The sequence below is a fragment of the Saimiri boliviensis genome, chromosome 4 (assembly GCF_048565385.1).
Source record: "Saimiri boliviensis isolate mSaiBol1 chromosome 4, mSaiBol1.pri, whole genome shotgun sequence".
In the NCBI taxonomy this organism is placed as follows: domain Eukaryota; kingdom Metazoa; phylum Chordata; class Mammalia; order Primates; family Cebidae; genus Saimiri; species Saimiri boliviensis.
Window position 1 is genome coordinate 163,202,954 of NC_133452.1, and position 12,342 is coordinate 163,215,295.

At 40.8% G+C, this 12,342-nt stretch overlaps 1 protein-coding gene across 1 annotated transcript in view; it reads right to left on the reverse strand.

Moving 5' to 3' along the window:
• Window positions 1-281: 281 nt before the first annotated feature.
• Window positions 282-12,342, reverse strand: part of SCGN (secretagogin, EF-hand calcium binding protein) — a 47,762-nt gene continuing 35,701 nt past the window's right edge. The window contains exons 9-11 of the mRNA XM_003927293.3: window positions 12,066-12,125; window positions 10,437-10,505; window positions 282-1,027 (exon numbers count right to left, since the gene is read on the reverse strand). Coding sequence (XP_003927342.1) covers window positions 899-1,027; window positions 10,437-10,505; window positions 12,066-12,125 — 258 coding nt within the window. The 3' untranslated portion in view covers window positions 282-898. The remainder of the gene's footprint in view (window positions 1,028-10,436; window positions 10,506-12,065; window positions 12,126-12,342) is intronic.

The following is a 12,342-nucleotide window of genomic DNA, read 5'->3' on the forward strand; positions in this document are numbered from 1 at the left end:
TTAACAGGTAATACCTTTTGATCTCCCTTTGAGAGGACCATCCAGCACAAAATTTACATGAATAAACAGAGTAGAGACAAAGGGATGTGGGGTAAACAGACTTAAACTGGGAAAGCCTTTTTTTGTCTTTCTTTCCTATGTCAATGTAAATGAGGAAGCTGCCTTTAGCCTGTCTCAGTAAAACCTTTTGGCCTTCCAAAAGGTTTGAGATTACAATCTATAACTTTTGGTAATATTTTGCCAGCCACCCTGAGTGAATCTCAACACACCTGGAAGTCAGCCCTAGTGAGGGCATGTGAGAACTACAGAAGGATTGGTGGTGTGGATTTCTTTGAAGATATTGCCCTTCACTCTCCTTCTCTACCTCCCTGCAACCCCCATCAGATTAGTGGTTTTTCTGTCAAACCATCAAGTAGAACATTTGAAAGGTCACAAAACAAAAGCAATTACCAGTACGTTTTTGTTTCCAATGGCAGCTTTATTTAAACACACACACACACACAAAATCTACGCTGAAGTTACAGAATTACCACAAATGCCACACACCATTCAGACTCAGCAGAAAGCCCACAAGCAAAGCACAAAATGAATGGACTCAGCTGCCCTGTCCCCCTGGTGATGGGAGAAGGACAGGCAGAGTCACCTAAAGGGGAGCTGAGTCTTTGGAGGAAAAGGAAAGCCCAGGATCAAGGGGAAAACAACACAAACACTGCAAGGGGGCTTTCAGCGAGGCAGGGATAGATCATGCCAGTGGAAGGAAGGCCCTAGCATCCCTCCCCTTGCCCAAGAACAGCACACCATTCAGTCTGTCCACTGAACCCAACAGCAATGCACAGACACAATTCTAGCAGCAAGAGCACAGAAACACAGTAAGAGCAAAAGGCAAAGCAGTCTGAGATCACGGGTTGATTTTCAGCCCAAGACACAAAGCCAGTTCAGACTTCTGAATTTTTCCATCCTTGTTCATATCGCAGTGACGCAAGAGAATCTCACGGAACTTATCAAGGTCCACCCCGCTGATGCTGGGCTGAGGGCGACAAAAGTAATATGTCAACAGGTAAGCCAGTGGTGGTCCCACCCTTTAACATCCTCTGACGCTCCCTAGACTTGGGGTGTGTCCTGCCTTGGAGGAGACTGGCCCCAGAGGTGAGAGAATGAGTCTACTGCCTCATCCCACGAAATACGCTGCCAAGGATAAGTTTTCTGCCAACAGCTTCATTTCTCAGCATGTTCCTTCAGGCCAAAAAAATGCTTACTTGCACATTACTTCCCTGCAGTTCTTATAGAAAGCCTACCTTATTAGCAAACATAGTAAAGATACTTTGCTTCAAAGTAGTGAATCATGATCATAAATTTCTGTCTTGCTTCACTGATGAGAGAACATATATTTCATTATGTCCCTGCAGGAGATTTTTGTCTCTGGTTTAAAAAAGTATATATGGTTATACCGAATGTAAATTTAAAACACGTGGTTGAGCTAGGGATGTAAGATTTACTCCAAGGGATATGTTAGCTAGAAATGTGATACTTATTAGCTAGGAAAAGTTTTTTTACTTCAAGCTGAAAGTCCTGCAAAAGTGAGGCATGCTTGAACAAATTGATTCTTCATAGGTTATTTCATTCAAGCTTCACAATAATGCTGGGAAGCAAATAATGCCACCTCTTTTATGGATTAGGAAACAGAGGTGCAGAGAAAGCTGAAGTCTCCTGCCAAGATGGAGAGTTGTGGCAGCATTTTTGAGCCCAAGAACAGTACTGTCTCCCATCGCCAGAGGAGCTCCCTCGCCACACACACAGTCCTCGGACTATGGGAGACAGTCTTCAACAGTCCTCTGACTCCAACTGAGCGCTCATTGTAAAATTTCGTAACGTTCTCAAGGAGAAATGGCTGGCCTAATGAAATTACATGAGCCGTGACGCATCCCTGAATAAATGTCAAGATGAAAGAGCCCATCCTTCAAGATGGATCTCAAATGGCTTACTGGTGCTAAATTTAAAATGGATCCGAAGGATCCTTTTGTGACTAGAGGTGACAGCTTACTCAACTTCGCTGAAAACCAAGACGTTCTTCTTTTGAGGACTTTCAGAGCTCGCCTGAGCCCAACCTATCAGAACTCATTTAAACTAACCAATCAGGGCTTAGCTCTACTGACCAATCAGAAGTCAGCTCCAACAACCAATCGGAACTAAGCAAGTCTGAATCTTTATTTGCATAAGGGAACTAACTGCAGCCTGTGTGGGCGCGGACTCTGTAAAAGGCAAACCTCCCTCCGGTGCGGTGGCTCAAGCCTGTAATCCCAGCACTTTGGGAGGCCGAGGCAGGTGGATCACGAGGTCAAGAGATCGAGACCATCCTGGTCAACATGGTGAAACCCCGTCTCTACTAAAAATACAAAAATCATTAGCTGGGCATGGTGGCGCGTGCCTGTAATCCCAGCTACTCAGGAGGCTGAGGCAGGAGAATTGCCTGAACCCAGGAGGCGGAGGTTGCGGTGAGCCGAGATCGCGCCATTGCACTCCAGCCTGGGTAACAACAGTGAAACTGCGTCTCAAAAAAAAATTAAAAAATAAAATTAAAAAAAAAAAAAGGCAAACCTCCTTGGTTCTTTGCACCCTGGGGCGTGTCCTCCGTTCAGTGTAAACCTATTAATGAGAATAAGGGCTTTCCACCAAATTCCTTTTCAGAAAACTTTTGTTCACAAATCTAAATTTAAAGGTCAATGTCCAGAGAGGGAAAAAAAAAAAAAGTCAAATGTTCAAGCCCCTTGATTATTGCAGCCGTTTTCTGAGTGAACAGAGAAGGCAGCAACCCCCAGGGTTGGGTTTCAGGGGCTCTGGGAAGCACTGCCCATGACCCGACCCTCCCGCAAGGTTTTCTCGCTTCCAAAACCAAAATCACTAAAAATACCGTCAGTAGGGAGGGAAAAAAACTTCCTTAACTAACGAGCCACATGAATACTCGTTACTTTGCACTGTCCAGTGGGGTAAATGACACCAAATCTATCCCTGATAGCAGGTTTTTCATAGGAGCAACAGAAATTGGGAGCCAGAGGGCAGAGCAGAGTAAACAGCGGGGTGGGGCTGGTGTTCAGAGAGATCTCAGGAGCTGGAAGAGTCCGGGCCCAGAAGATAAACTTGATCAACTTCCCTCTTCTGTGGAGGGTCCCCTGAATGATTGGCCTCTGAGGCCACGATGTAGCTCGACCTTGTCAATAGGTTGGCTCTGTCAGTACCAGGCAAGTACACCTGCGGCCCAGAGGTCCTGAAAACTCTCAGAAGCAGGCTGCGTCCCGAGACCCCCTGCTGGGAGTCCATTTGCCGTCCTGTGCCATGTGGGGATGGATGTGCGCTTTTCAGCATCTTCAACGACGTTGCTAAAACTTTTCTCCACTAAACGGCCCAGCATTCTTTCGGCAAATCCCACTACTAGAAAATACCCAAGTTGTAGTCAACATGAGTGTGAATTAATTTCCCAGTATATTTACCTCATCCAAACTATTATGTTTGTTTTTGTTTTGTTTTTCTTTCTTTTTTTTTTTTTTTTTTTTTTTTTTTTTTGAGACGGAGTTTCGCTCTTGTTACCCAGGCTGCAGTGCAATGGCGGGATCTCAGCTCACCGCAACCTCCGCCTCCTGGGTTCAGGCAATTCTCCTGCCTCAGCCTCCTGAGTAGCTGGAATTACCGGCACGTGCCACCATGCCCACCTAATTTTTTGTATTTTTAGTAGAGACGGAGTTTCACCATGTTGACCAGGATGGTCTCGATCTCTCGACCTCGTGATCCACCCGCCTCGGCCTCCCAAAGTGCTGGGATTACAGGCTTGAGCCACCGCGCCCGGCCTTGTTTTGGTTTTCTAATTGAAGAATAATGGGCTTTGTTTCCCTGACAGTCATTCTTTCCTTCGAGTGAGAAGAAAATGTTTATGGTGTGTGAATGTAAATGTGTTGGGGGACGTGGGAATGAATGTGGATGGATGTAAGGGAAGTTTCTTTGGAATTTCTGAGTTATGTTTTTAATGTTTGGCAACTCAATATGAGTCGGGAGACCTAAATGCCACAGCTCAAAAATGCACGTCACTGAAGACAAATCACCGGAAACCCTCAGAGCCTGTCTTAATAAGAATTTTCACAAGTCACTAATATAAGTGCAGACAGGTTCCTGAGGTAAGCATATATTAATGCTTATCTTGACAACAATCCTCAGAGGTGGCATCTACTTTCATCATTAATTTACAGAGGAGTAAATTAAGCACAGAGAAGTGAATTAACTTGCCCACCATCACACAGCTGACACATGTCAGAACCAAGATACAAATCCAGGCAGGCAGGCCCCAGAGTCTGTATTTTTTAATCACTACACTGTATCATAACCTTTCACATAAAAATGTAAATTTTTTCCTCATTCATCTCATGGGACAGTGTGAGCGTGGATCTGAAATAAAACTGACTGAAAGATGCTGATCCGTCTCCCTTTAATCCTGACAACGGGGGACCTTAGTGGCTGGCCTTCTCTCCCCAGTTCTTGCCCATAGTCAGTGCTCAGTTCTATGGATGAAATTAGTGAAATTAGTGAACTGTCCTCAAATGCAGCCTTCCTGTTTTTGTCATACACCCACCCTTTCCTGCTCATTCCAATTCTCTTAAAATAATTAAATGTCACGTCCAAGCCTTCTGTTAACCAGCACTCCCCAAATCTGTATCCCGTCGTTATGACTCCAAGGCACTGTACCACATTCTGACCACCAGAGGAGCATAACTAGAGTTTCACTGACGTTAAGTGCATTTTATTGTAATCCACTTAAAACCGTTCTCTCATACTTAATTAACCAGAACCTCATTCTCTAATCATGCAACATTACAACATGTTTTCTGTCTCCAGTTTGCTATTTGTTGGCCACGCTACTGTTTGGAAACAACGCGACAGGCAGAAGTGAAGCCATTATTGCTTAAGATATCCATCCAGGTCTCTACCAACAAGCCTCGGCTTGCCTACAAATTATTACCTGACATTGCTTTGTAAAGTGAAAATAAGAAATTGCATTGCTGTTCCTTTAGGATCACTTTACTAGGCAAATGGAAATGTCTGCTCAGATACTGGCAAGTCCCCTAGAAAGTGGTGTACCCAGCAGTGCTTTAATTCGAGAAGCTCCAGGAAGAACCTTTTAAATCTTCCAACTTTCTTCTCATCGCCAGCTGCCACTACCCCAGACATTCTTTTGTTAGATATTCACTCTTTCGGATTACATTGCCTTCTCCTTGCCACCTATCCTCTCTTTTAAAAGTTTTTCATCACCCAAGAGATGACAGCACATTAAGTTACTAACATAATAGTGTGAAAACATATACCATATATACCAGAGAGCTATCTTCCTTGATACACAAAGCAAAGTCAGGATGAAGTCATCATCAACTTTCTGGGTAGGCAGTGAGGGGAAGAAAAGTCAGGTTGAAGGAAGGGACACTGAAGAAGGAAACGGGAAAGCTCACCTGCTCTCTCTTAAGATGTTTGCTGTCATTTGACAATGGATCCCAGGAATTTTAAAGCATGCAAACCACTTGACTTAGTAATTTTATTCCTGGGATGAGGCCAAACATAGAAAAAGATTTTTGCACAAGGATATTATTACATTATTGTTTTGAATCACGGACATGAGAACCCATCTAAATTACTAGTAGTAGGGGAATGTGTAAGTAAATTATGATTTAACCACAGGTGAAATATTATGTGGTTACTGAATGACTCTTACTATTATTTTATAATAGACTATTTATAGTGTACTCTACATTATATATAATATACTATTGTATTGTAATGTCTGTTACTCACTACAATCTCAACTATATGAAAACATACATAGGAAAGAAGTGAGTTCATAGTCAGTCTGTTAGAACTTAGAGGCTATGCTTCTGTTTTTTTCCGGTTTCTGTTTTCTGATTTCTCTATGATACATATATCATTTTTACAATTTAAAAGTGAAAAGAAACATTTATGCGAAGGGCAGGCTCTCTAGAGAGGCACACGTTAGATGCTGTCCTTTATTGAGTCTATCAGCAATGTTAGGTATTGTCTCCTCTTGCCAACCTTCTTCCTGTCAATAGCAGAGAAAAACCAAATGGGGTGTCCATTAAGGAAAAGATAGAACTTTAGAGAGGCCTGTGGGCAGGAACTCCCATCACTTCCAGGCAGACATCAGGTCCCTTCTGGCAGCCAATATATTTGGCTTCCAATGTTATTATTCACATTTCTACCTTCTCTTGAGAGATCTTGAATTTCTTGCCAATCTACTTTCTAGTTTAAGCTGTAGATTCTTGTGTTAACTTTTATACTGCACTGAGTGAGGCTGGGCAGGGTGGCTCAAGCCTGTAATCCCAGCGCTTTGGGAGGTGAAGGTAGGAAGATCACTTGAGGTCAAGAATTTGAGACCAGCTTGGCCAACATGGTGAAACACCATCTCTACTAAAAATATAAAAATTGGCTGGGTATGGTGACATGCACCTATAATCCCAGCTATTCAGGAGGCTGAGGCAGGAGAATCACTTGAACCCAGCAGGTGGAGGTTGCAGTGAGCCGAGATCACTCCACTGTATGCCAGCCTGGGCAGCAGAGATTCCATTTCCAAAAAAAAAAACTTGTACAGAAATTATTGTGCATATAATAAACAATATTGTATTGACACTTAGAAATTTGCTGTGAAGGTAAATGTTATGTTAAGAAACAAACAAAAAAGAAAACAAAATAAAAAGACCAAAAAAAAAGGGGGGGTGGACAGGAGATGGCTAGAGAAATGTTTGCAGGTGATCAATAAGTTTGTGTCATTATCATGACGATGGTTTCATGGGTGTATACTTACCTCCAAATGCATTAAACTGTACACATTAAGTATATACAGTGCTTTTATTAAGTGTCAATCATATCTCAATACATTTGTTGGAAAAAAAATAATGTTTATTCCTCAGGGACCTGCTATCTTATCGGATTGACAGAGGAAAGACTTGGGTCCCATTTTTCAGAGCTTGGGGAATGAAGTGTTTTGATAATGAGATAATCTTGTCCATTTAAAGTCAACATATATATCATATATGATTGTCCAAGAGTTAAAAGACTATAAAATAAGCTTACTTCAGAGTTATTACTGCAAGCACCAAAAACCCTGACCCAAACTTGGAAACATGGGCCAGCTCCTTGCTGACCTCATGGCATATGCTCTCTGACAATTGCTTTTAAAATAAATTCCAGGTATTGGTTTGTTTACTTATCCCATGGCCCTTTTTTATCAAATGAAAATAAAGAAAAAAGTCACAGGAAAGACTCTGCTTGTAAAGCCAAGAAATGTGAAATTCAACTAATGGTCTTCCATTGACTATAGCTTACAAATTACATGGTGAATATTTTTAAAGAAACCTAGAAGACAAAAAAAGATCCAGTACAGACTAGGAAAGACACAATAAAAGTATGCACCTTCAATTATCAGAGGAGAACATTAATAACGAACTCCTGTGTACATATGTTTTAGGTCAACACATCATCTGGAGAATCCCAATAAATTCCTTTTGAATTACTGACCACAGTCTGACTTGGTCCCTAGGAACCAGCTCTGTGTCAAACTCGCTGGTGCTGACTCTGAGAGGTACAAAGAGTGCTGTCCCGGCAACCCCACAGAAACAGAGCGGCAAGGGCCAAAGTGTGGGGATCTTTCCCTTCCTGCAGAGATGATACAAATCCGTTGAAGAATGAGGCCGATCTCTGCTGCCAACTAACCTTTTTGCATGGCCTAGAGCTAATATTTGACATAGCTAATATTTTTTGAGTTTTCAATAGTAATTTATTACTATTTATTATTTATTTACACTATGCTATTATTACTATGGTATTAATCAGTGGCATAGCACAATATTAATTGCCTTATGCAGATATTCCTTCCGTAATTTTTATGGCAACTTTATGGAAGTAGGATCTATGACAATTTCCATCTTCCAGATGAGGAAACTGAGGTCTGGAGATGCAAAATAACTTGCCCACGGTCTCATTGGCAGGGAGTGACAAAATGATGCCTGGAACCCCAGGGGGTTAGCGTAGAATCTGGATTCTTAGCTTGAGTTCGCATCAGCTTCTTAACTTTTACTTGCCTTTATTTTTAGCATTTTTTCCACAGTATGCAGAGATACTTTTGTAATCAGAAAAGGAAGCAAAAATTTTTGAGCTATGCATTATAAAATATGCTAGTTAATTGCCATTTGACATAATTATATCTATCTTTTAGAAGTTTTCTTTTGCACTAGCTTTTGTTACATTATTATTTTGGACAGGATTATCCAGTAGAATGACAGCCATGCATTGAGCTGTTGATTCCTTTCATGAAATTTTCTTTCAAATGCTAACTATTCTCAAGCTCAAAAATGTACTCTAAAAATTACAGCAGCTTTGTTCTAATAAAACAATAAAGACTATTACTTTTGGAAATCATTAGATATCCCAGAGACTGTGGTCAGTGTTCATGTTATTTCTACTCATCACACAACCGTGGGAAGTCAATATTGTTATGTCCATATAACGGATGAGGAGACAAGTATCAGAGAGATTTAGTAACTTTTTGCCCAGAGAAATACAGTTAATAATGGCTGATCTGGAATTAAAGCTCAGATCTGTCAGTCCAAAGCACTGTCTTCCATTTTACAGTGCCTCCTCTATAAAACAAATTCCAATCAGTTCTTTTCATAGCGAGGGAAAAGAGAAAGAAGGGAAGAGAACCAAAATCAAGTTACAAAGAATAGGAGCGGCAGCCAGCCCCCCAGCAAGGCAGCCCCTCTGGGAACAGCCACGTCAAATTCTGTCCGTTGGATGTATTCTGATTCAAGCGGAGCCTAATTTCCCCACACAGCCCAGCTGCCTCCCACGGCCTGGTGAAGACGTGGGATGCCACAAAACTGTTTTCAGCAACAAATGACACCTCTGATCTGAAAAACATCTGTTTCCCACAAGTTTTGAGACTAAAGAAAAGGGGCAGCAAAGCAGGAAGAAGGGAGGTTGAATTGGTGAATGACGGATTTCTCACCCTGACTGTGCACCCACGCGCACAGCTGGGCTGTGTATTCGGGCCACGGAGGAGCAGAAGGCCGGGTTCTCTTGGGGGGTTTGTTGCTGGAAGGTTCCAAAGCCCCCAGGCTCTACACTCAGGCAGTCACTGACCCTGGTTCCAATGCATAGGAGCCGAGGCAGCTCTCAAAAACAGACTGACTGTCCCATTCATCTCTCAAAAGCAAATTAAAACTCTAATTTGGCAAATTCTGCCCTGCAACTTTAATATCCTAGAGATAATTGCTCAGTTTCTGTTACAGAAGCCATTCTGGCATTAAATAGATGATGAGTAAAATGGGATTTTCCTCTAGCGATCAATATAAAAAGCAATACCACACCAGTACCCATCCATTGTTCTGGCTGTGCCAATGCCTGTGAAATCTCCAATAGAAGCAACAAGTGAACAAGGAAAAGGCAAGAGATCCACTGGGATGGGAATAATAAAAGAAAGAAGTCACAGAAGACGTCTCATCTGCTGCTTACACATCAGAAAGGGTTTTATCCATCCCTGCTCTATCACAGTAGACGAACTTCCTGGAGATTCATGCAAAAATTGTTATCTGGACATTTTTCAGCTGCAAGGCGCCATAGTGTTAATCAGATTTTCAAGGAAGTCTGAAATTCCACAAACAGTTCATAACTGCTACTCTAATTTTCTGCCATCTGGGCTGACCAGAACACAATAAAAAAAAAAAATCCCTAAGGATACAAGACTACTAAACTCATTGTCTACAGAATCCCATGGAAAAAGAGGAATTGGAAATGCTTAACTGGATTACGCAGCTGGGCGATACAGTTCACCAGGGCCTCAAGAGAGGTTTTTTAAACATCGTCTACCCTACATAAAAACAGCTGTGTGATATAAATATAATCTAAATTTTATCTGCCCCAACCTCAGCAACATCTTAACCAATAAATAACCATCTTAGGCTAGGGATCAGAGAAGCCTTTGAGTAAAAATTAAAAAATAAAATAGAAGTCTGAAAATAAGTTTTATTACATGAAGTTAAATTAAATGTTTTAGTTATTCTAATAACCAAGTCTAAGGAGGAAAAGGAGTTTCTGTGACCAAAAAACAGAACAGAAGGATATTCAGTGGAGCTGCACCTTTGGTGAAAGAGCTGGCCTTAAAATGATGATAAAAAGATACCTGTATGATAGCTTCAGGCAGTTTAAACTACAGTCTTAAGAAAGCAAGGGAGGTTTGTTGGGTTTCGTAGCAATTCAGAGGTTATTAAATAAACGACATCCCTAGATTTTACCTTTGACACTAACCTTCAGTGTCACTGATTCCCACAAATAAACAATGGAATCAATCAAAATGACAACCCCAGTTCCTAGTAAGAAGAACCTGCACGCACCTGGACAAGCTCCATCATGTCTTTGACAAACCCATCCACTTCCGGGCCTTCTAGGGCTCCCGTTTTACTCTGAAAAAGAAAAGATTCAATTGCCCAAATATCATTCTCTTAAGCCAAAAAGCAAAGGAATAAATTAGATGAATAAGTTATTCTGTATTCCTTATCCGCTTTCTTGTGTGGCTACAAACAGATTTAGAAGTGGCATGTTCCAGTTTCTGTTCTCCACGCACGACATGAATGTTCCACATGAATTAAAATCACTCATTGGAAACAGCTCCATATAACCAAATGAAAAGTCACGCTTTTGAGCTCCTCGACTTTTGCAGATTGCATTAGCATAATATACGTTGACTTTATTTGCTTACCAGGTGCTAGGCTTCAGTTCGGATAGGTGTTAATTGTACATAATATTAATCCTTTGAGGTATAGGTTGAAACTTTTTTAATTTTGCCCTATTATTTGGCAATAAGATGATGATTATTAAAATAATTATTTTAAATAATCCAGGGAGACTACACTGAATGAGCCTGTTAGAATTATCATCTGGTCTGTGCCTGAGACCCTTTAATTTTTTTTCTACCCATTTTATAACACTTGCAAACATGAACATCTATAAAATACAATACATATTAAAATACCTGTTTCTTCTCTAAAGTTTCACAATAATAACTCATCTACTCTCTTTGTGATTTCTTACTCCTGGGCCTTTAATATATCATTTTTAAGATTCCATTCCCTTAGTGTATTTACCAAACTCTAATCTAGTGCTTGCTATATGTCAGGCATTCTCATAAATGCTTTATAAACTTGAATTAATTTAATTCTCATAACATCCCCAGGAGGTAGGTATTATTATCCTTATCACCCTAATTTTACAAATAAGGAAAACAAAGCACAGGGAGGCTAAGGAACCTGCCCAAGATCACACAGCTGATAAGCCATGATTCAAACCGACGTAAGTGGTCACAGAGGCCACATGTTTAACCACCTATGCCACACTGCCTCTCCCAGGTGGTACTGTTTTCTACTGAGAACATGACATATAATTATCCAACACAATTAGTTTCAGGGAACCATCCTTATAACCTTTCCCAACTTTTTTACTGCTTTTCTGCTTTTCTTCCTTCTTACATCATACTATCATGTCCTTAGGAAATTCAATCTCTTGGCCATATTTTGGCCAAAAACTTCTCATTTTTATCTTCTCCCCTCTTCATGAAATAATTGGTTCTACAAGAAAAATCGTTTTTGTGATAAACAGGTATGATTTTTCCTCTATTTCTTTAGGTTGAAATATGGGGCATGGGGGTTGTTTTTGTTTTTGTGCGTGATATAATAAACGAACTCTTAGTTCTACAAGAAGGAGAAAACTTGTAGTTTGGGGCCCAGAAGCCAAAAAAAAAAAGTCATTTTTTTCTTTTCTCAATCATATGTACTCCTTTGGCTATTTTTACTTTATTTTTAGAAGGTCTATAGAGAAGCTGAGGGTACCTTGACCTAGCAACACCAAGATGGGATTGGTATTCATCATGTAAGTTTAGGGTCTGTTGGGTAAGATGGCTCCACATAGGGGCTAAACCAGTTTCCTACTCAAAGATGGCCCAGCACAATATAAAGAAACACGCTTACAACGTCATAGTGGGCAAAGATTTTCTCAAAGTCCCTTTTCCTTTCTTCAGTAGAACAAGCCTGTGTAAGGAAAAAAAACATTATGTCAATCCAGCAATGTGACAATTCAGATGTACAATCCCTCCAGGGTCCTGGGCAATTTTTGTTAACTTTGAGTCGATGACCTGTAAGATCCCTTGATTCCAGGCTGAGCCTTGTCTGTTTCTAAATAAGTTAAAAATAGGGCAAAGAGATGCCATCCTTTCTTCTCTCCTGCTCAACTCCATAGAGAAACAGA